Source organism: Nomia melanderi, chromosome 8 (genome assembly GCF_051020985.1).
Source record: "Nomia melanderi isolate GNS246 chromosome 8, iyNomMela1, whole genome shotgun sequence".
Classification (NCBI taxonomy): Eukaryota; Metazoa; Arthropoda; class Insecta; order Hymenoptera; family Halictidae; genus Nomia; species Nomia melanderi.
The window spans coordinates 17,847,428-17,872,096 of NC_135006.1; the positions used below are offsets into that span (position 1 = coordinate 17,847,428).

Here is a 24,669-nt window from a genome sequence, read left to right on the forward strand (position 1 = left end):
GCGAAATGTATCGACGCCCACCCGATCTCTCGGCGATACGATTAAACGGCAGTTCGAGGTGCGCAGGATCGGTGAACGGTTCCGGTGTAGCGACCGGTGGCTGAAATCGGCGCAAAGTTACGAAGGCGGCGGTACGCGGCGCACCGCGTGCCCCGGTGTGGCCCGTTCGCGCGCGCGAAGGTCGACCGGCAGCATTGAGAAAGGTCAAGGTCGGCCGAACACGTCGAACAATCGGCACGTGAGGAACTATCGCGGCTCGGCCGAGAACGGTCAGCCCCGTTGTTCCGTGCGGCAATTGAAACCGGGCTGATTGGCCCCTTTGCCTCTGCGACGGGGCCTAATCAGCCGCGATGAGGTTTTCTCAGGACCAATTCGATGCCGGCCCCCTTCGCTCTGCCCCCGTGGCTCTTCATAGTGTCTCCGTCCGTCGTCGCCGACGTTCCCGCGCATTCTCACCTTCCGACCGTTAGCCACTCGCTGCTACCAGCTAGCTAGACGCTTCAGGTAACTTTTCTCGTCGAGGGGAACCTGAATCGCAAGACAGTTAGCTATATAGATCGTCCAGGTAAGTTTCCTCGTCACAGGGAACCTAAATCGTAAGAGAGTTAGATTCTTCAGGCAACTGTTCTCTTCGAGAACCTGAATTGTTGTGGACTTAGCTAGAGCCTTCAGGAAGGTTTCTTGTCGAATGGAACCTAAATCGTAAGGACAGAATCGAATCGTTGTCCGAGCGAACGGTTCGACCGGAGTAAAAAACAGAGGAGAATAATGGCCGTAGTAAATAGTTTCCGAGCTAATATAATGCTTCGTTAGGTCGCGCTCCATTGCGTCCGCCGCGAGCACGCGGTATGCTCGGTGGCATTCCGGATTCGAGTCCGACAGATCGTGCCGTTGGGGAATCTTTCGATGGTTCCGACGGGTCTTCAAAATGGCGGCGTAGCAGCTCTCGAAATGGCGGGATAATCCATCTTCGCGACGCACGCGAATCGTTGTTCCCCGTTGGATGCTTGACGTCCGAGTATGAATCGAACGAAAGGAAAATTGTTCTACGGGTCTATTAATCTTCTTCAAAATGGTGACGCAGTGGGTTCTCAAAATGGCGGGGCAATCAATCTTCGAAATGCGCGCTGTAAGATTTATGGATTCCTGAAGCGGATCGTTGAAGTTTGACTTATGAATCGAATAAAAGAGGAATCGTTGTCCAGTAGGTAGAATTATTGTCTTTCGTTGAGCTTGAGATCCGACTGTAAATAGAAGAAAAGAACTGTTCTATCGATCTGACGGTTCCCGTCAAAATGGCGACTCGATGGGTTCCCAACATGGCGGAGCGAACGGCCCGTCCTACAAAGTGGCAAAATCCCTTCGAACGTGACGCGTTCCACGGAACACGGGCTCTCGCGGCGACGCGATAGATCGTTCCAAGGATGTTCGGATCAAAGTACACAATCGAAATCGTTTTCTTCCGATATCGTCCGGCCGAGATTCTGGACGCTGGCCGGCGACGCTTTATCGCGGCGTCGTTTTCTCCCTGATATCGCTGACTTGTTGACTCGCGAGCTGTTTCCGAGACTCTACGCGAAAGTTTGCTATAATATCTGTGATTCATGCGGACACGGTGCAGTTTCCAGCCGAGATTCGTCTCGTTAGGGATTGATCCGCGTTCCTCCGCCGCTGACCGAAGGAAAATCGTGCACGGTGCCGTTCGAGACCACTGGTTCCTCAAGATTCTCGAAACTCGACGTCTGCCCTTTTAAAGTTGGCCTGATCCAAGGTGATTTATACACTCGATTTTAATTCTGTGAACTATCGTGGGGTGAACAGTCCTTTTCAGTATTTCAACATACTCTTTATCTAAAAAATCTTAACATAATCTACACGAATGAATCTTATTATTCAAACGTTAATATCAATCTTTAAACATTAATAAATCTGCATATTAGAATTCCGAATAATTATCTATAAGCATAATTGTAACAATAAGTTTCAAAGTCAAGTGTTTTACAGGCGACACAGATATACTTATGTCATATTTTGATACTGTTCTTTATTTAAACACTTTCTACAACTGGAATTTATTTTATCTCAAAGTTTCGTGCTTCAAAGGATTAAAGGACCGTTAGACACTAAAGGATCTCACTTCCGTTAATTGGTGTCGTTTGTGAAACGAATCGCAATCGTTAGACGTTCTCGAATGGGACATTGAAGATACGTTTTCTAATCGGGCCGAGATTGCACCGGTGCAATTCGATGGTTCATTTAACACCGAGTTGCCTGCGTCCACTGTATTTATTTCCAATTACTAGTTTCTTAGGTGTACATATAAAGTTTTACTTTCGTCGTGCTAGAGGCTGACTTCCGATGGCTTTAGAATCGACAGCACTCGACAGCAGATGGAACTTACAGATAACCAAATTTTCTATCTTTTCCAACAGTAATATGCTGCTTATTCTGCGCCATTAACATCTGTCACTTCTCATTTCCACAGTAGAAAGTTAAAAACTAACTTCTGCGCTTCCATCCGAGCAGCGTCTTCGCAGCCGCCATCTTCTTCTCACCCAACGCGACTTCGTTCGGAACTTCTTATTATTCGACGCAGCAAACCGACCTAACGCGAAGTTTTTCGTCCGGATTACAACCTGATATTCCCGAGAACTGTTCCATAAGCAATTTTAACTCGCACTCAAAGGTCTGCTTACGAAACGCATCAAACAAAAGATCTGGAATTTTTATTATCTTCGACGTGTCTTAACGAGATCTGTTCACTCAAGGGTGTGGCAGAATTGAGTAACTACCGCAACGTTACAGTAATTATCACTTTCGTTCGCAGCGAAGTCGACCAGCAGGATCGAACCGTCTCCCTTTTCGCTTCTAATTTGCACCGTTCACGCCGCAAACCTTATGGTTTCCCTTCCGAAACCATAACACTCGAATCCTCGAACAAAACTCGAGTTCAACGTACGCTTCGTTGTTCTTCTACGCATAGAAATCCTCGTTCTCGCGGATCTCGGACACTAGATCTCCAAAAATATCAAATTAGAATGCCAGTATCATCGTTTATCAAGAAACCATGACACTGTAGCGTTTCTACGATTGCTTCGATCGAAATTTACTGGAACTTTTGCAAGATAACGTTCGCAGGAATCTGGTGTTGATTCTCTTTTCGAAATACAGGCACGTGTATAATTTATTGGTATGATAATACGCGTATTTGCGCTGCGACCGGCAAGCCGGCGTGACGTGTCGCGTCGATCCAGCATCGCGCGAGCATAATACATGCATAAAATATTAAATCATACATAAGTAATTAAACGAGCACGCGGGAGATCGCCGCGCGTCCGTTCGGCGACATTTGGAGGCGTGTGCTCTCCGAGGGTGTGTCCGGCATCGGTAGCCTCTCTTAATCTGCGAACCGCGATTAATTATGTAGCGACATTAATTCCAGTTCAATAATAGTCGCCCTCGTTATAGTCACGCCGACAGCCGATTAGCAGCGCCGGGACCGCGAGTATATACGACTTGTTTGCTCTGACAGATGAATAATCGTTGTCCTCTATTGGCGAGATTGCTGGCGGCGGATCAACCGTTAACCCTTAGGGGACACGAAGGGACAGTAATCGGTCTGTTGTTTAGAACTTTGGAAATTTTCCTCTCGATCGGAGTCTTATTTTGTTGCTTCGTGTCACTGTTGTGCCAGAAATACGCGAGTCGTTGAATGAGTCGCGTTGCTCGTTATTGGAAGAATGCTTCTTGTATTAGAAGCGCGTAGAGTTTGCACTAAGTTTTTCACTAATATTTGGAACTAATATTGTAAACTATAGTACTTGCAATTGTAACGGTTGAAGCTATAATATTTCCAACTACAATAGTAGAAACTGTAATATTGTAGACTATAATACTCGGAACTGTAACGGTTGAAGCTATAATATTTCCAACTACAATAGTAGAAACTGTAATATTTTGTATAACATTTGAAACTATATTTTGAACACTACTTGCGACTACAATATTTCTAACTACAATAGTAGAAACTGTAATATTTTGTATAACATTTGAAACTATACTTTGAATACTCGCGACTACATTTCCAATTTCAACAATTTAAACATTCTGAACTCCAAGAATTCCAACCAATCTATATACACCATTTCGAACAATACAATCTTAAATTACAACTAAATCGAATCTATAGTTACTCCAACCACAAAAGAAACTCACGCAACCTCCAATCCATTCCGGAAACGCCATCATTCGTATCCTTGCAACGAATCGAGACAATAAATCCATCCTCCAATGAATGCTCGAAGAAAATCGATAACCATCCATCTAAATCGCACTGCGATCCTTAATTATCCCGGTTTGTTCCAGTGAACCGTGGACGACGATGGCGTCGCTGGGGACTAAAGTGGATGAGCAAGTCGCCAAGGCACCGCACCAGAATGGCGGCTGCAAGAACGAGAACCTGCCGCTCGACGACGTTCAGGACAACAATAACGAGGTGAGAGCCGGGACATCTTCTCGATCCCCGACGACGCGAACGAAAACCTGCCGACTATTTATATAATTATTATAGATTTAGAACATAGTAACTAAATTAAACGAAGCATTTTATCATATATGACATATGTGTGATATTTTGATATAGTCAAAGCGACAATAGGATACCTTATCCGCTGATTATATGTTAACATCATTATAGCAATGGTAATCAACAGGGTCACATATACGTGACGCGTGGTCGTGAATGCGTTGAATTTGTCCACATTTATTGTTAACACGTTGCTTGCTATGGGGTTACCGGTGACTCCCAACCAAATCGAATTACTACAGTTCATTTCAATTAAACCACGATTATTTGACAACATTTCTATACTGTAATAATGCTAACTAATGTGGTGACATTCAGCTAGATGAACCTGCAATATTTTTCCCATTTTGTATATTCTGCTCTACGAAATCGTGCGGCGTTCGTGTTAACACGTTAAGCGCCATGCCAGCCACTGGTGATTGACGCTTCTGAATGACTAAAGAACAATCGTAACATACAAGACAACCGATGTGAAGTAAAAATGTTTAATAAGGCAACTAAGTTGATAATAGTGTAACGCAAACGTTGCAACGCCAAACAATTCATAAGTATTCCTACTTTTCTTTGCTACAAAAGACAAACTCTATGGAAAAACGCTTAAGATTTTCGCGGCGTTCAACGTGTTAACGATCGATCCAGGGGTTCCCCGGCGTCTGGACTCGCCGAACATGTTATTTACCGCGGAATGGCTCGATAATGGCGGCCACTGTTTACACCTCGGTATCCTATAATTCTCGGCAATTATCATTTTTTCAAACGCGCACCGCCTGTCGAGGGAATTCGTCACGGTTGCAGTGTCCACGGCACTGATTGCGCTCTGCGTCTTCGATCGAGCTCCTCCAGGATGAGCGCACGGTTTAATTTTAGTTTCTCATTAGGCTTTAGCCGTCTGTTCGTTGTTCTACGCATTGTTGTACTGCGTTCATAATTCTCTTGACTCAATGAGTATCCAATTATCGCGGAACAAGTCGAAACCGATGATTTTGATTGGTACTTCTGCTGACAAACAGAAAAAACAAGAACTACGAGCCGATCTCTCGCTGTTCGAGTAATTAAATCGTTCGTTTGCGACTCAGTCTTCGAAACATCATCTCGTCTCGCGGAAGTGTCGAAATTCGTTTCCAAAGGGTTAACACTCGGAAGTTTTTCAATGGAAATATTCAACACTTCTCGACGAGATATTGGTGATATTGCTTGAAACTAATTTAACCCTCTATGCAGTGCAAAATTAATAAATATCCATATGAATACGAATTAACAACGTATTCAATAGTTTCAATAATTTCATCAAACAAATATATGTTGTAACTTTCACGCCTGGGCATATAAAAGTTTAAGTTCACTGATTACTTAATTTTATTCACCACATTGAATGCAGAATGAAATAAATCAACAAAATGCCGATATACTGATATGACTTCAAAGTTACATGGGCCTACAGAGGGTTAACGATAATTCGTAAATTAAGCAACAGGTGTTTACTTCAATATTTCACGTAACAATGCGAAGTTCAATTCGAAATATTAAATATTCAACTCGATAGTTTTGTTGCATCGAATCAAGTGGCGACTGAGAGTCACCTCTCGAGCGCAAAGGGTTAATCGGCGCTGAAACCTCGCAACACCTAGCGTTTCCTCCAGAAAACGTCGCGATTAGCCGGACGCGTCCGATATTGCTGCACGGGAGGCGGCGAGCTAAAAATACGCGGCGCGGTAATTTATACGCTGTCTTTTTGTCGGTATCAGGCGTCGCGTCGCATGGCCCGGGCGTGCGGTTTGATAACTCGCCGGAGTTTTGGGTCACGCGGCTCGCACCGCGCGAAAGTCGCCGTCCGCAGCTCACTTTCTGCGCGGCCTTGATCTTAAGCACCTTGTGAATTTCCACGGGCGATCGGATGTCGAAATGTCTCGGCGCCTATGGAATTTCGTGCCGAGCCGCGTCCGTTACGAGGAAAAAACGATGAACCGGTATTGTTCCTCCGACGAGTTCCACCGTTTGTTTCGCCGGTAATCTCGATCGTTCGGCCGTTTCATTAGGGAGTTCGGGCTTGATAATTCCGCTGTATCGAATCGGGCGTCACCTCTCGAGCGCAACGGGTTAACCGGACGGGGACTCTTTGAAATATACGAAACCTTCGGTAGATGCAGCTGAGTTATGCATCGATTGCTTAGACAAGGGAAAGTATGTACCGATTTCTTGCTGTTCGAGGAATCAAATCGCTTGTTTTGAGTTAGCATTCTAAATACGAAAATTTGATCTCCCGAAGAGCGTGGGTTTCAAAGCGTTTAACGTTGACATCTGTAGTTGCAGCGGCGTTTTGTCGATTGAAAATGTATGATTCTTGTAACAGTGTGTTTATTGGTAAACAATATTCACGAAAATGGTACAATAGATCTAAACACAGAAAGAAAGGGACAACAAGGATATAGGGTTGTTTACGAAGATTTAACCCTCTGCACTCGAGAATATTTTTCTCAAGAAATATTCATTGTTTTCTGATGAAATATCAATGATATGTTTTACAACTAACATAAATTTCGATGTTCCATGTGCTGATGCGTTATATAAAAATTTAATATTGAGTTCTAAATTTTATCGTTTCCTCGAGTGCAAAGGGTTAATGCTTGAACAGTCTGATTGCTATAATATACACATGGAAAATAATAATATACGGGTTGTAAAATACGAGGAAACGTTGTTGGCAGAGCATCGAGGTTGAGATGGTGGTGCCGCCAGACGGTGGATGGGGTTGGGTGATCGTCGCCGCCTCGTTCATGTGCAACCTCTTCGTGGACGGTATCATCTTCAGCTTCGGCGTGTTCCTGAACGACATCTCCGAGGCCTTCTCCGTGTCCAAGGCGAGGGTCGCGCTGGTCGGATCGCTGCAGTCAGGATTTTACCTTATGGCTGGTCAGTGACAACGATATCCTTCGTGGTATTCCTAATAAAGGATTCCTTTCATCGAGTGTTTCACGTTGGAAGGAACCCTGCCATTCTTTTCAGCTATTATTTGATCAATTCTGTCACAGACTCTAATAAATCTACAATTTCATTCGACTAACTGACTTATCAATTGAGTCGCTCGGAAGCTAACGCAGTTAAGTCAGTGAAACTGAGAAAATTCAAGTTTTGCTTCTGAAATGATTATACAATATATTCAGAAATTATAGAGAGAAGACCTTCTGACCTAGGATAACGGGTAAATGATTAAAATAAAAAGAATTCAGATATATCTACTAGAATTTAGAAAAATTGACTTAACCGCATTAGCTTACGAGCGACTCAATTACCCTTAACATGTCATGTCCAATAGAAAACCATAAAGAATTACTCGTATTACCATTGTTGTTCTCGTGTAATCAACTAAGTTGAACTAACGTTAATTAAGCAATGTTCACGAGCAATTTCCTAACACAATCGCCGATGAATATCATATTAATCTGCAATTACAGGGAATTACTCGCATTATCGTTGTGTATTAGGTGTATTCTTGCACAATTATCGAAGTAATTGGAATGAACCGGTCCTCACGAACTTTTTCAATCTGCCCACAGGCCCCTTTGTCTCTGCCCTGGCGAATAGGTACGGCTTCAGGCTGGTCGCGATCCTGGGGAGCGTTATAAGTTGCGGCGCCTTTGTCCTCTCGTACTTCAGCACATCCATCGAGTTCCTTTATATCTCTTACGGCGTCCTCGGTGAGTTCTTTGCCCGATATATATTCCCGCGAAGTTACTGCCGCCAAACTTTTCCCCTCTACCCGGCCGGGTGTGTTCCATTTTCATCCGCGACGAACGGTTTTTCCTGCGGCAAGCACGCGAGACGCGCGCGACCAACCGCTTTTTCCTTTCTCTCGTTCCGCGCGCCCTTCGATCCCAATCGAACGGGGAAAATTCTTTTTCGAGCCAACTATTTACGGAGTCGGCATCGATGTGACCAAATTTGGATTTCTCGGTGAGACGTAGGAATTGTTTTCAATTGATTTTGACTAGCTTTGGAATTATTAAAATTATTGGGATAGTGGAATGATTGGGGTTATTGGAATTATTGGAATTATTAGAATTATTAGAATTATTAGGGTTATTAGAATTATTAGAATTATCAAAATGATTAGAGTCGATCTCACCGAATGCGCAGAACTCCAAATCGCTTTGAATTCATTTCCACGTTTCGAGTAAGCCGACCGGCGAATTTATATTCACATTTGAAGTTCGTTGAACGTTCGATTACCGGCGACTCGATTCTATTAATTCAAGACTCCCGGTAAAGCGAGCATTCATCGCGTCACGGTATCCGACTCCACTAACGTCTACCTACAGATTGCTAGAATCTCTCGTGCGGCGCGGCGGCTCGTTTAGCCGGAGGAATTGTCGTTCGAGATAAAACGCGGGAATGAAAGGAGACGATTCCATTCATAACACGAGCCTTATCGTTTCTTCCCTGATTTCACGTGGTGTTGTTTGTCTCTTGGATTGTCAGGAGGTATCGGAGCGGGCTTGATTTACGTGCCGGCTGTGATAACTACCGGATTTTATTTTGAAAGATGGAGAGCTATGGCCACAGGGATCGCGGTATGCGGCTCCGGAATCGGCGCGTTCTTGCTAGCGCCTATCTCCGACGTGCTCGTCAAGCAATTCGGATGGAGAGGCGCTTTGCTTTTCCAAGCAGGTAACATTTCGCTTCTCGCGGACCGCTCGGTTCATCGTTTACCATTTGTATTTATGATCGTTTCAGGTGATAAGCTACTTTAACATACTTATCCGGGATGTTCAGTCGAATCTGCACTGAACATCTCGAATGGAATTTATTCTTGCCGGGTTTCATTCAATTTTTATCAACTCGATGCGTACCACAGTATTTTACCTATTTATTCTGTAGTCTTAATTATTTGTTATTTTATTATTTTGATATTTTAGTATTTTAATATTTTACTGTTTTGCTATTTCACTACTTTACTTAACCACCACTAAATAGTTCTATTCAATTACACTCCATCTACAATTCTTACTATACCTACTTTAAGTCCACTAATCAATTCAATTACATCATTCGAATATCGTCGACAGTAACTACCCCTTAGGAACGGGTGAACTCGCTAATTAAGGGGTTGAAATTGCCCCACCAAAATACTGACGAAAGTCGACGATATTCCCCAACGATATTATTCAAAGATACTTGGATGCAAAAATTCGCATCAATTGCACGAGTCACGTATTTAATTTCACACGTTGACTTCGACTGCGAGTGACCCCGATTCCGTCCAAGGACGTTAATGGTCCCAGAGAAAGGCGCAGCGTGACGAAAAATACAATCGTTCCGTTCGATTTACCGCGCCCCGTCCTCTGTTTCGGGCGCATTGTCCGCGAATCACGCGGCAGAACGCTCTCGGCCGGATTAGAAGGCGTCTGGAAATGTCGCAGGTATGCTGCTGAATTGCTCGATTTTCGGCGCCATGTTCCGCCCGCTGAAGCCGACCAGGATTAAGGTGAAGTCCACGCCGGAGAACGTCGGATTAGAGGTGAAGAACGGCCTAATGGCCAAAGGTATGTCCACCACTTCGTTGCACTGCGTGCAACCGGGCAGGAGCGGCTTCTTCGGGACCAACAACAACACCGAGTACCCGACGGCCGCCGAGATGCTTGGAAGCAACCACAACATTGTCAAGTAACTAATCATCCTTCCTATTTCATCGAATCTTTCGTAGATATTCGAGCGACGAGCATCTAGTTGCGAAAACTCTCATCTTCCCTTTGAACTCTGTCTCTTATAATTTGTTTAATCCTGTTACCCAGCTTTCCTTATTACCTATTCTGCTTGGTAGCAACCACAACATAGTCAAGTAATTAATCATCCTTTCTCTTTCATCGAATCTTTCGTGGATATTCAAGCGACAAGCATCTAGTTGCGAAAACTCTCATCTTCCCTTTGAACTCTGTCTCATATTTTATTCGAAACAAATTTGACGAAGATCTAATCTACAACATATTTGTTTAATCCTGTTACCCAGCTCCCCTTCTTCCGAATTCGCTAACAAACATCAAATCTCGGCGCACGACAGGATCTTCCACAGAGAGTGTCAGAAGTTCGTCGCAGAACATCGACAGCTTCATCAAATCTCATGGAATTTTCACCTGGCAATTCCCTTGTGACACTCACGATCCTAATTTCTCCTGGAAACCAGGTATCCTCGACAATGGAGTTATAGCACTCTCCCCTAGAAGACACCTAGAAATTAGCGTCATCCCCTAACGCAGGACAGTATCGCGAGGCTCTCGGGATTCGCCGGAATCAAGAGCAAAGTCGTTCGAAGTACAGTTCCGTGTCCTCGCTGTAAGATTAACCGAGTGGCACCTTGGGCAAGAATAAAGCTTGAGATAAGGAGGGACCGTAAGGTTCGGAGGGTAGCCGGAATAACGAGGGGGCGCGTGTCGGCTTGCAAAGACGCGAGGAGCCGGTTAAAGGGAGGATTTAACAAACTTTATTCGCCGAAATTACGTCAACGAGTGTTCCCGGTTTACGCTAGATCTACCGAGCACGGAAAATGACCTTGTGACATTCCTCTATGGAAACTCTGAGGGCGGCTATTGAAACTTCAATTGATCTACAGTTCGCGTATTGCCAGATCAATCTTCAACCCTTTGCGAAAGAGAACTTCTCAACCTCTGAAAACTCCAAAAATTGAATTATGAAACCTTAAATACCAGAAACAGAGGAAGCCTCTAATCTATCTCTCATTTGACTTAAATCATTTACTCGAAGCTTTCGATTTTGGATCTGAAAGCTCGAAGTCTTTTAATAATCGCGAAAGGAAATCAGGAATAGGTCATTTTGACCCGTTCGGTAGTTCTAATGTTAGTACATGTATTAAATGATATTACTATCAAGTTTCGCTTACGTCGGTGAAGGTTTAACACTTCGACTGCCACGTGAACTCATCAAAACCCCTATGTGCTCGAAACAGTTTTCTTCATTAGCCAGAAACTGAGAAACCTTCCTTCTTAATAATTGCTTCACTATCTTTCTTATATATCATATATCCAAACATATAACAAAATTCGGTTTGCTCGACACGTGATCGAAACAATTAATGTCAAGTTTCCGTAAAAAGTATTAACCCTTTACACTCGGTATTCACCACTGACCTTTGTATACTGCGTCAGTACATGAATTATTCAAAGAAAATAGCTTCGTTCCATAGTTCACGTGTGCTCGTTTGATAAATATTTTAAAGAATCTTCTCTGCATCTAATTACGAAGTATCGAATATTTCAAGCGAAAAGCTCTCGAGTGCAAAGGGTCAAAAGATCGACGCGGCAGTCGAAGTGTTAAGGAACCAAGCGAAATTTCTGGTTGCAGCGCCTCGAAGTCGCTGCACTCGCTGCACAAGGTCCACGTGGAGATGAGGACGCTGGAGAGGAAGCTGAGCAGCTCCGAGAAGAGACTCTCCGTGCCCATATATCCGGACCTGGACGTGACCATGGACGAGAAGATCGCCGAGGAGGAGAACAATCTTCTCGGCGGCGACGTGGAGAGACTGAACGGCAAAGTGCCCACGGTGAGTACCGTTTCCAGCCTGGAATTATCGGAGCACCTGGAAATTCACGCGGATCTTCCTGCCTGTCGATAAACAATTTTTGATGAAGGCAGTACTTGATATTGACCTTGATCAGGCCTTAGGACGTGCAAATTGACGAGAATCTTCCTGCCTGTCGATAAACAATTTTTGATAAAGGCACTGCTTGATCTTGATCTTGATCAGGCCTTAGGACGTGTAAATTGACGAGGATCTTCCTGGCTGTCGATAAACAATTTTTGATAAAGGTAGTACTTGATCGTGACCTTTATCAGGCCTTAGGACGTGTAAATTGACGAGGATCCTTCTGCCTGTCGATAAACAATTTTTGATGAAGGCAGTACTTGATCGTGACCTTGATAAGGCCGTAGGGCAGAGGTGGGCAAACCGCGCATGCGCCAAACGTGGAACATTGTGGAGCATTGCCGATACAGCTATGGGGTTGTCGACTATTTTTCTGTAAATACATCTGCCAAGTCGAAAATTCAAGTATATCGTGATTTACTACCGTTGCGCAATTGCATAATAAAGATAAACAACAACAAACACATAGATAACTGTCCCCGACGAAACGGACGCGTTTGCGTAATTAGAATTCGGCGATAAGTATCGTCGGAGTTCTATCGAGCATTTTATTCACCCTTCTAATCTTAAGTTGCCTGTCTATCTAAATCATCTAATTGCTCAAGAATCCCGACGATGACTTAATTTCGCTTACAGTCTCGAAAATATCGCTTCTCGTCAGCTACCGTTCTATGATGAAACGTCAACGTAAAGTGGCGTTCAAAAGTTCCCAGATCTCTTTCGAATCGACTCCATGTCACGTCGATGTGTCGATTAACGCAAACAGTACAGTTCACAAAATCCTAGTATAATCCGTTAAATACATTCAATTATCATTATACTGTCAAACAAGCGTTATCTTCCTAAACATTCTAACACATCTTCGAACATGCTGAACCATTCATTTTCAAAACACCATATGTAAAAAACAGATATATTAATTTTTCCACAGAATCCCCACGCAATATCCTTCATATCTTCCTAACAAAAAGTTCCCACAGCCTTAACGTAAGAAAAATTCCATAATCACTTAACTCACCTAATTACCCAATAACCTTACCCCTCATAAATTCACCTAAACACCCTCCATAATCCTGTCCGCGAGAAAAACTATCAATAAACGTCCTCGAGGCGTTAATTGCTCCAGTCGAGCACGCTTCGTCCGATTGCAGAGCCCCGGGGCTATCCCATGAGCATAACGGAGAGCGTTCATGGCGCTAAGGGTGTGCTGGGATGGGGCGGAATGTCGCCGTGCCAAACGATTCATTCCGCGGCAATAACAGTATATCCCGGTTAAGTAACCGGACGATATTGTTGGCAGATCCGCAGGCACACGATTAGCGGGCGTCGGCTTCGCGCGGACTCGGACTGCAGCCAGAAATCCCTGAAGGTGGGCAACAGGCGGACCACCCTCAGCAAGGACCCGCAGCGGCCGTTCTACAGGGACGACATCTTTTACGGGGGCTCGTTGAACAGGCTGCCTCACTACAAGTCCCAGGTAAGAATCGCGAGGGAACATTTTCCAGTCGCGCACGATCATTTCCATGAAACTTTCTGAGACAGTTCTCGAGGAGATATTTCACGTGGATTTGAAGGGGTGTGAACGCTCACGGGGAGACAAATTTTAACCCTCTGTAGACCCATGTAACTTCGAAGTCACATATCAGTGTATCGGCATCTCGTTGATTTATTTCATTTTGCACTCAAAGTGGCGAATAAAATTAAGTAATCGGTTAACTTAAACTTCTATATGCTCAGGCGTGAAAGTTTAACGTCATTGTAACTATAACTTATCTATCAGCAACTGCAACTAATTTTTATGGTACCTCTAGTGAAAATGAAAAATGCTATAACATACCTTCGATCTTCTAATAGAAATCTAATAATTAATAATAGAAAATCTAATAATTTTAGGGTAGTTCCTTTGATTCATTAAAATATTTAATATTATAACTGGTGCAATGTTGGAGCCTACAGAGTTCAAAGGGTTAAATTGTCCTTGAATTGGACAATGTAATTGTATATAAATTTTCTTGAGAAACAATTGAGTTGAATAATATACTAAATGTTTTAATGATTCTCTCGTGAATATGTCTCTATTACCAAGTAAATCTATATGTGAGAATTATAAAGTAAAATGGAGACTAATTTTCGGAATTCCTCGTTTTCTACCATATATAATTATTAGTTCGCTCTCCTAGTTCTCGTAAAAAGCGTTCCATCAAAAGCCCCATATCCACAAGGAAAAATGAGACCGTTGCTCTTAAGTCCCTGGTAGCGCAGGACAGTGCCCGGTGGTTCTAGTGTTAAAAAGGAACAGTGTTTTCCTTGGCGGAGGTGCTCGAGCTCTCGAGGGTGGCTAGGGGTGGAAGGGTAATGGGTTTATTGGAGACCGTGCTGACGCTGAAAGCTCTGATGGTCCTTTATGGTCCTGTGTACACATAGACGGTATGAAATCATCCCCTAAGTTCTGTCCCTAGTACCAATAACGAGAATCAATGGGTTAATGCGTAGCGGGAAACAAACACTCCTCCACTAAGTAGCTTCTTAATACTCGAGAACTAATTGAAGTAATTGTAATAATTAAAACAAATCAATCGACTTAACCTGTTAACTGTGAAATTTAGTTTGAAAAGTCTCGTTTCGCGCAATGAAATAAAAAAATGAAGCATATACTCATCAAACGCAGGACGAGCACCTAGGGTATATTTTAATGAAAAACCACAATAAAGTAAAGAATTACGTGTTTATTTGAAAAAATCGAGAATCCATCGTTGAAGGAATTAGCATCATTTCAAGCTTTAACCCTTTGTTCATATTTAGAAGACTAAATAGTTTCAGTAGTTTCCTGTTTTCCTATCAATCAAGGGTTAAGATGACGTGTACATTCGTCGAACACAGTTAACTGGTTGATCTTCTCTCTGTTTCATCGTTGTTCCAACGACTTTTCTATTGGAATGTGAATGTTATAAGGACTCTGCGTTAATGCGAAGATTGAGATTGACTCGGATCGTCGGTTACATTTGCAGCAATCCTCTGTCGGCTACCACATGTCGGTCACGCGCCTGCCAACGGCCACCGACGTCGCCGAGGAGGAGAGCGGAAGCTGTTATCTCTGCCCGGAGAGTGTCCGGCGCATCCTCACGACCATGCTCGATCTGAGCCTCCTGAAGAGCCCGTCATTCCTGATCCTCGCTATCTCCGGTGGACTCACTATGATGGGATTCTACACGCCGTTCATGTATGTCCCAGGTACGGTGTCAGCAGTGTTCTATAGACCATCCTACTGCTTTGCGATCTTTCGTACTAACCGTCTAATTTATTTTTCAAAAAGTACGGACATGAATGTTAACCCCTCTTTTCCAGAGCAATCGTCGTTTTGAAATTCTTTATGACTCTTGCGATTTTACAATAGCTGTGAGATTAATTTCTCACTGTGTAGAAGGTATTCCAAAAAGTTCGAAAATGAATATTTAGATTCTTTTTCTCTAGAGGAATTGTTTCGAAACTCTATGATTTCTGCGATTTTACAACAGCTGTGAGATTAATTTCTCACTGTGTACAGGGCGTTCCAAAAAGTACGAAAATGAATTTTAAGATCCCTCTTGTCTAAAGGAATTGTTTCAAAATTCTATGATTCCTGCGATTTTATAATAACGATGAGATTTAATTTCACCGTATACAGGGCGTTCCACAAATCACGACAAAACGAATATAACGATCCTTGCTCTAAGAAATCCTTATTTTAAAGGTACACCGAAAAGATGAAACGAAGGTTTCTAATCAATGTATCAACGCTCAACAGATATATAGGGTGTTTCAAACATACAGGTCCCGAGGACCGTCGTCCAAAGAAGTCCCACTTTAACGGTCTACAAAGACACTAATTAAAGCGATAGTTTCGTGAATCGGGCTCTCGACGTGTACAGGGCGTTTCAAAATCACCGCGCCGCGTGAAGGAAACGCCAAGACTCGTGCAACTTGAACAGTAGCGGCGAAGGCCAGAAGAGTCCGAAGTAAACAGAGGACACCCTCGTTGGTTTTTCGCAGATCGTGCCAAAGTAGCAGGGATCGACCCATCCACGGCCATGTTCCTCGTCTCGGTGATTGGTATTGGCAACACGATCGGCCGTATCGTCTGCGGCCTGGCAAGCAGTTTGCCCGGCGTTGACGCGCTGGTCGTTAACAACGTATTCATCAGCGCCGGCGGACTGCTCACTATTTTGTCCGGGCTCTCGCTCACGCAGGGCTACCAATTCTTCTATGCCGCCACTTTCGGCCTCAGTATATGTGAGTACCGAGGAAGAAATCAAATCGTCGATTAGCACATTTAACACTAGGTTTACGAGCATTTATTGTACACTTGATTCTATTATTCCTAAAAGAATTGCTCGTTTATTTAGATTGTGGAAACTGGAGATTATAGTAGGTAATTGGGGTAATCATTTACAAAATATTTCTAAAATCCAATATGCGTCAGTTTGACGCGTTCCGTAAACCTAGTGTTAATTACCGAGATACTAATGACTAGCCGCGTATCGATGAGTCTTTATCCTCGATCGCAGATATCCCACTCGAGTGCCAACATAACATCGTACCAATTTCCGCGATGGTGTTCGAAAGTCAATTGCGAAGATCTTTATATTTATTAATCGATTCGAATTTGTTTATCAATTTATCGATTAATTAATGAATTAACTTATCCATTCGTTATTATATCGGTCGACTCATCTGTTTAATCAATTCGTCAGTTCACTTCAATATTCAACTCGTCCGGTCGTTAATTAATTTATCTATTCGTCACTTTATTACCTAATTTGTATATCAATTAATTCATTGATTTACTGCTTCGTCGGTTACTTATTTCCTTCCTTATTAAATTTATCTGTTTACCGTTCTATTACTTAATTTGCATATCGATCAATTCATTGGTTTATTGCTTCATTACTTATTTGCTCCGTTCATTAATCAATTCGCGTAATCGCCACTCTGTTACTCAATATCTAATTCCACGTTTTCTCGATAGCGGTGTTCGCCTCTCTGAGATCGATCCTGGTGGTGGATCTCCTCGGCCTGGAGAAGCTGACCAACGCGTTCGGCTTGCTTCTTCTGTTCCAGGGGGTGGCGGCAGCTGTGGGCGCACCCCTCGCAGGTGATTCTAAAATCCTTATCGCACCTCTGCACCTCGAATATCATGCATCACGTCTATTAACCCTTCGCGGACGAAGCCTCCTCGAACTATACAAAACCTTTAGATGGACCTAAATTAATAGAGAAAAAGGAAACTACTGATCTCTTGCTCTCTAATTAAATCATCCATTCACTCAGTTTCGCAAACAGGAAATTTATCTCGTTGGAATGTCGACATTCGTCCGCAAAGGGTTAACTATACGGATTCGCGTTTCATAAAATCTTGCAGCTATGAAGACTGCCACTGAAACAAACGTTACTCGCGATCTAGATTCCATTTAACACTGAAGTTACCGGATAATCTATTTCCTTCGTTTACAATCGTTAAAAAGATACAAGCATTCGTTAGAGAAATCACCGAAGAACCTGATTTGATGATGAAATCCAATGAGAATCCCAGTAAGCATACTTTCGTCAAATTCAATCAACTCGACAGCTCGGATTTCATAGAACAAAATGGACTAAATGGAAAAAATATATTACATCATTTGATTGAATTGCGTCATTATTATTACACGCTGAGCTCAATGTCACCTCATTGTTTATAACATAGAAATGTCAAATAATCGTCCTTCGATTAAACGAACTATAGTAATTCGATTTAACTCGGTGTCACCGGTGACCAATGGCATTCAACGTGTCAAAGTCTCGATCGCAATCGCAAGGTAAAGGGGTTAATTCGCCGTCATTTCGAATCAGTCGAACTGAAATATCCGGTATCGTTCACCGTGCATCGGGCACCGATCGATCGGCGATCGGCGATCGCGATCCCGCCGAAAGCCGTTACGCAACCGTCTCGCGGAGGCATTGTACAGGAGAGCCGAGAACCTTGAAGCCGCCGCGAGATAAGGAACACGAGCGACCGACGACTTACGGCCGGAGTTTCAAGCGTGCTCGTTTAATTGCCGAGGTTTCCACTTTCGGTACACGCAATTATCGCGGGGCCCGCTGATTTACGGCGGAGCGATCCGATCTCGCCGACTCTGGCCGGCCGGTTGTCAAAACTGACCGACGCCGCGTTTCCCGTCCGGCTATCTAATCGAGCCTAGCATTCGCAATTTTGCCGGCATTGAATCGCCTCGGTAAGCCCCTGGAAGGCCGCACACGGAAATAACGCGAGAGATCGGTAGCGTTTAATCGGTACATTTATAAAACACGGAGAAGAAAGATGTTTATTTTTATTCGACTTCGCTGTTTCCGAATCCCATTTATTTTATTAATACTGATTTCATTGGTCTTGATTAATTTGTTCATTCCCTGGGAGTTTCATACGTTTCTATATTTGTAATTACTGCACCGAGTTTCATGAGAATTTTATCGATACAACTATAGGAGTAACTTGATACCCTTTCGAAGATCTAATCTCCGACCACGTTCTATGTCGATAATCCATAAATCCAGCAAAACTGTAACTTCAACACTGGACTTCTATCTAAATCTAGCGATTCTCGGTGACGTTCTCGAACACAATTTCCACGCAGATCTCTAACGATTGTAAATCAATTGGAAAGGCCTTCTTCATAGCTTCATTCAGAATTCCCACGGAAGTCTAGAATTCGTCGCACGTTCTGACGAGCCGTGAATCTGTTCCGCAGGCGTGTTCATGGACGCCACCGGAAGCTACGACGCGGCGTTCTACCTGTCCGGCAGCCTGATCTTCCTGTCGGCGGTGATCTGCTACCCGCTGAAGAGGATCAACGTGTGGGAGTCGAAGAAGGCCGGCCAGGAGTGCGAGGACCCGAGCAAGTCCTGATCGACCGTCGGACCTCGGCGTCGCTGGGACGAAGCCTAGCGTCCCGTCCGCCGTCGGCCCGATGCGTTTGTACATACTAATGCGTTGATAATTTATAGCGGAGTCGACCGAGACGATTGTTAATCGGCGGCCACGTGCTCGCGCCGAAAAGAGGAAGGCGTCCCGCCGCGACACCGGCGACCCGGCGCGACCACGCGACGCCGGGCAACCCGAATACCGTCCACAACGAGGAGGCGACACCGTTTTCCGACGTGGACGCCGTTAAGCCGCGCCCCCGCGCGAACCAACCGCGATTTGTCGTTCGGTGGATCGCGTAGATCAGGGGTGTCCAACTTTCTAACTTTCCCGAGCGAGCTCGGGAGTATAAATCAACCCTTTGCACTCGAGAGATTCTCACTTGAAGCATCCGACACGTTCTAATCAGACGTAGACGAGATTGGAATAAATTTAACACTAGGTTTACGGGCATTTGTTACAGTTTATTCTATTCCTTGGGAAGTTGATATTCGTTTAGATTTTGGGAATTGTAGATGTAGAAATCATAGATTCATATTCGTGTAATTGGATCAACCGATTGAAACATTTACCTAATAATGTTTATAAAATTCAATCTGCGTCGAATTGACGTAAATCTAGTGTTAAGGAATCTCATATGAATTAGGGAACTGAAGCTATTTTCTTTCGATATTTCACGTATCGATGCAGAGTCGCCTTTCGAGTGCAAAGGGTTAATTCGGCAGAACGTTGCGACGCGTACTTCCAAGGTGTATTGGAATAATGGAAGCAGCGAGTTCAATTCAATTAATCGGAAGTACATTGATATGATATACTTACGGAAGATGCAGTTGAATTGGAGAATCGTTTATGGGGGTATAAGCCAGCTCTGCTGCGATTATTGTCAGTAATATTTTACGGCCGCGCGTGGGCGTCAACGGTACACCGGAGTCTAATTGGTACAACGCTGCTAAGGGGTTCATAGAATGTTTCACTCGTATTTGTGATAATAATGGGTCTTTCAGTCGCGATCGATTTTTGTCGGGCCCCGGGTTGGACAGGCCTGATCTAGATCGTAGCGTTGATGGAAAGGTGTTTCCGAGGAATGCGGGCCTGATCGAGCGGAGTAGGGGAAAGACACTTTTTACGTTTTACTGTCGCTTTGCTTGGCAACAATGGGCTGTTATGGTTTTTTGGACGTCTGATCGATGTGATACCGGTTCCGAGTCTTTGAGAATTCTGCGAGTTGGATGAAATTGATAGTGATATTAACACGATTAATTGTGATGTTAGTAATTCGTAGTTACTAATGCTTACGTTTTGAATTACTGATACCGATTAGTAACGATTAATATTATTAATAGCACTGTATCACTATCTGATTTCATAGAAACTCTTCGACGGCTCGGAAATTATAATTAATCTACTATTATTCCGAGTATCGACCCTAGACGCAGTGTTAATACAATTACAGTTAATCGGTTAATTTAAGACGCAGCGAAAGACTCGGGCGCCAACTTTCCATCAACGCTACTGGGTCGGTGGAGAATTAATAATCAAGTCAGCAGTATTCGCGCCGCGGCGTCGTTGAATCGGGAACGTTCCCACGGATTAGCGGGAATCGTAGAGATGCTGTATATTTCTGTGTACAGTTGTAAATAAATCGTAGGGGTAATGCTCGATGCGCTTTCCCTCTACAGCGACGAATAGACTGCGGAACCTTGTGCATTTGTAGGATGTAGAAATTTTTCGAGAATCAAGAACATCGAATCGTCGGTGATATTTTACGGAACTTTATTATACGCGAGATTTCTCTAGATCACTTTTGATAAAACGTAGATCCGCGCGGCCTAACCGGTCTACGGTTAATATATTTTTGATAAACAATTAATTAAAACTCGAATCGCACAGTCGACCGACTGAAACTACGTTCGCGGAGTAATCCAATTAAACGTAAATTCTTATAGTTAGCTAGTTAAAATTATATTCCCGAAGTTATCTACTAATTAGAATGATATTCCTAGCATGAGCTGATTAGCGAAATTGATACAAACGATGCGAGGCGAAGTATACGTGCAATAACGTATCTCTCTGACCGCGCATATCCGGACGGATGTTTATTTTCCACCAACCTGATTCTCGCGGGTTCGAGGAGTCGAGCCTCTCCGGCGCGACCGCCATCTTGTCGCGCAGCGAGAAGCGGGGACGCGGCTTAACGGGAACGAAAATCCGCGTTAGAACAGAGTTCCCGCGAAATGTTAATCGCCACGAAACCAGTTCCGAAACGCGTCACTTTTATATTCCGTGACGGCGCGCCGCGCGCTGTCACGCATTCTTCTTCCCCTCCATTCTTCTTTTTTTCTCCTTCGTTGTTTTTCTATTAACGGACACGTTACTGCGATAACGCCGCTTCAACGCGAACGCGGCGAAGTGCCTTGCGCTCGGTGATTCACACGACGGCCGGAACGAAACAGTTCTGCCGTCTTTGTTCGAGGAACAGGTCTATCGGAAAGTTCCGTCGGTTTTCGAATGAAACGGACGAGCGGATATCGAGTTCTTTAAACATTATTTAGTAACACTTCGAGTGGACTTTCATTCATGCGATAATGCGACTACCTATGGAAATACTCTGGTTCTGAAGCTACAATCTTCGCGATTTATATAGACGAACACGTAGTTTTCTAATAATAGAAGAACAAAGTGTAGAACAAACGACCGTAAATCCAGTGTTACTCACGGAACGATACAATTTCCATCGTCGCTAATGACCCCTTCGCAGCGCGATGGCAATTTGTGAATTTCATGTTTATAGAATCGTTCGTTTTTGGAAAATCGAGATGACATTATCGCACCGAACATTCCGGTAGACCCGATAGTTCCGCCGTTCGTATTGGCACGACGAGGTCCGCGCCCGAACGAACGGTCCCTATTGTTCGAGCCGGCCTCCGTTTGGAACTTAACCCTGAACGTTCGAGAGCGGAGACAGACAGTTACTTACAACGATCGCGATCTATCGGTGTCGATCTATTTTTGCTATAGTTTGTATTCACACAGCCGAAAGCGGACTGCCATACCTGCGAGCGCACACTCTTGTTCCATTTCATACGAGCTGGATTCAACGATACCGATCGCGTGCGCGCGCGAAAGAATCGACGCCCGTTTCAATCGTAACTGTTATCTTCCTCGTCACTTGACGCATTCTCTTCTCGATTAACGCGTCTAACCTTTTCGCTGCGCTAATGGACGACAAGCTTGTCGTTAATAGAATTGTACAAGCTCGTGTTAATGCAAATTCAATTGTTACGTGCTCCGATGCAAATGATCGACTTCGAAGCGTAACATTGTTCACGACACGCTGTATCGTAATCGAGTCCTTGCGCGTTCTTTCGCGCGGAAACACGCGACGCGTCCTCCTTTTGTAACAATCTGTACTACGTTCGTTTTAGCGGTAGTCTCCGACAGGACAGAGATACAGTCTGTCCACCGGTTGGTAGCCAACGGGAAGCCAAAGTAGATCCAATAGAGATCCTCGTGTTTTCGAATTTCGATTGTAAAGTGGATCAGTGTGAAAAATCGAATAAATGGAACCTGGTCAGCTGTCAAGTGGTGGACGGACTGCGGCCCAGAAGCGGCGCGCGTTGTCCGCGCTCCCGCTTCCGGAGTATCTCGGCGAGAGTAGATTTCTATTATAAATAACCCCACGTCCGCGCGGCCGTACGTTAAAGGCGTATGTACTTGCATAAACGAGTACACGTAATCTCGACAGACCGTGCATCCGTTCCGGTGCAGCGCTGCTCGCAGCGTTTAATCGACTACCGCCCGATATCCGGCCTCGCGACCCGGATATGCCGGCACTAACCCCCTCCCCCTCCCGCCCCGTAGCCCTAAGGACTTGCTCAAAAATGAAATCCGTTCCTACTGTTCCTAACGAATTACTCTACCCTAGTATTTTATAGGCGAGCCATCATCCCGCCGCGCGCCATCTTGTTTTCCTTGTTACGCTCCGTCTGCCGGGCAGCCGACGCTTCTTCGACGAAGATCCTTCGAGCTGCTCGGAATCCGCGGAGGAGGCGAAATTATACATTGAATGTTTCAGTACCGGAGGAAAAGAGAATTGCGTATCGATCTTCCGTTACTGTGTAGCTAAATTGTTCCTTTCGCGACTGCATATCTTGGACACGACGGCCCGACAGGAAGTTCACAGGCTTTTCGATGACTCGTGATTTTACAGAGGAAAGCGGCCTGATCGGTTTCTTTGGACAATGTTAATTAGTTCGGTTAAGAATAGAATAAAGAATGAAAGTTTGATTTAGTCGTGATGTAAATTGTCCGACGTGTCTTCCAGCTTGACCTTTCGCATTTTCGTGCCTGCAGGTTAATTGCTTCGTACAAACAACTCGAGAGTCCCGTAAATCTAAGTTCGAAGATCGTGGACTATTATCCTCACCCGACGCCATGTTGGTTTCCCTAATGGCCGACGTCGTAACATTTCCATCTCACAACTCCCCATTTCCGTGAAGGTACTGCTAAACCTTCCAACTATCCTCACTTTCGAATAACTCGAACGAAGGAGATAATACTCTTAGCGTCTTTATCTTCGAGGAATGGACACCAGGAAGTTTCGAGGTGAGCGGCCATCTTGGCCCCCAATAAACGCAACGAAGCGAGTGCTCCCGACAAGATCTCCTGAAATTCCCAAACAAAAAGCGACTCGATCATGCGTTCGCTGTATCGCCAGCGAGGATTCGCATCTCGGAGATCGTGAATCACCTATTTACGATCCAGTGACGTGTTTACGATAAATCGCGTCCGATGAGAACGCGCACGTACCGGCGCGTTCGTCGCGGTTCGCTGAATAAAGTCGCACTATACGCTGCCCTGCAGCGATAACGGACGCGGTATCGCGTCCGAGGAACGTCGATACCCGCGGAAAATCGTGCGTCCACGTTCGTCAACGTTCCCACGAAAGAACGGGAAAAAAACGAAGAAGCTGCGCGTCTCGCCGCGAGTTCGAATCCTTTGCACTCGACAGTTTTTCGCTAGAAGTATTCGACGTCCGAAAACCAACCTATCGAGTCAATTCAGGAAAGTCGCTTTATTTCCGTATTTCAATGCAGTACGCATCAAACTTTACGATTTTGCTACATCAAATCATAAAATATTCCATTCGATGTTAAGCTTCTTACGATATTCGAAATACCGAAACAGAAGAAAATTTTCCACGTTAATATCAAATATTTCTATTAAGGAAATAGGTTTTAGATTGCGAAGGGTTAGTCGAAACGCGCCGCGCGTCGGGACCGTGGGATAATAGCTCGATTAGCGTTTAATTATCGCGTCGTTCCGGGGCTTTTGCAGCGCCTCGCGCCGCGTCGCGTCCCGATCCTTGATCGCCATGTTTGTCGGCGCGCGCCCGCGATCGCCACGATCGCAGGCGGGACGCGCGCGGCGCGTAGATTATGTAAATGAACTAATATTAAAACTGTGCGGCTTTAAAAAGCACAGAGGATAAAA

The 24,669-nt window shown here is 44.4% G+C and overlaps 1 protein-coding gene across 3 annotated transcripts in view; it reads left to right on the forward strand.

Moving 5' to 3' along the window:
• The window catches only part of LOC116423888 (monocarboxylate transporter 12), a 39,321-nt gene extending 15,841 nt beyond the window's left edge, over nucleotides 1-23,480 (forward strand). For 2 of the 3 annotated variants that reach the window (XM_031969594.2, XM_031969595.2), the window contains exons 2-12: nucleotides 4,366-4,495; nucleotides 7,291-7,495; nucleotides 8,140-8,280; nucleotides 9,062-9,250; nucleotides 10,003-10,246; nucleotides 11,939-12,137; nucleotides 13,540-13,716; nucleotides 15,248-15,470; nucleotides 16,269-16,508; nucleotides 17,245-17,370; nucleotides 19,004-23,480. In XM_031969594.2, the coding sequence (XP_031825454.1) occupies nucleotides 4,366-4,495; nucleotides 7,291-7,495; nucleotides 8,140-8,280; nucleotides 9,062-9,250; nucleotides 10,003-10,246; nucleotides 11,939-12,137; nucleotides 13,540-13,716; nucleotides 15,248-15,470; nucleotides 16,269-16,508; nucleotides 17,245-17,370; nucleotides 19,004-19,161 (2,032 nt within the window). In that variant the 3' untranslated portion in view covers nucleotides 19,162-23,480. Of the gene's footprint in view, nucleotides 1-1,626; nucleotides 1,772-4,365; nucleotides 4,496-7,290; nucleotides 7,496-8,139; nucleotides 8,281-9,061; nucleotides 9,251-10,002; nucleotides 10,247-11,938; nucleotides 12,138-13,539; nucleotides 13,717-15,247; nucleotides 15,471-16,268; nucleotides 16,509-17,244; nucleotides 17,371-19,003 lie in introns of those variants that run through there. The other variant, XM_031969596.2, reaches the window with a different exon arrangement.
• The last annotated feature ends 1,189 nt before the right edge of the window (nucleotides 23,481-24,669 follow it).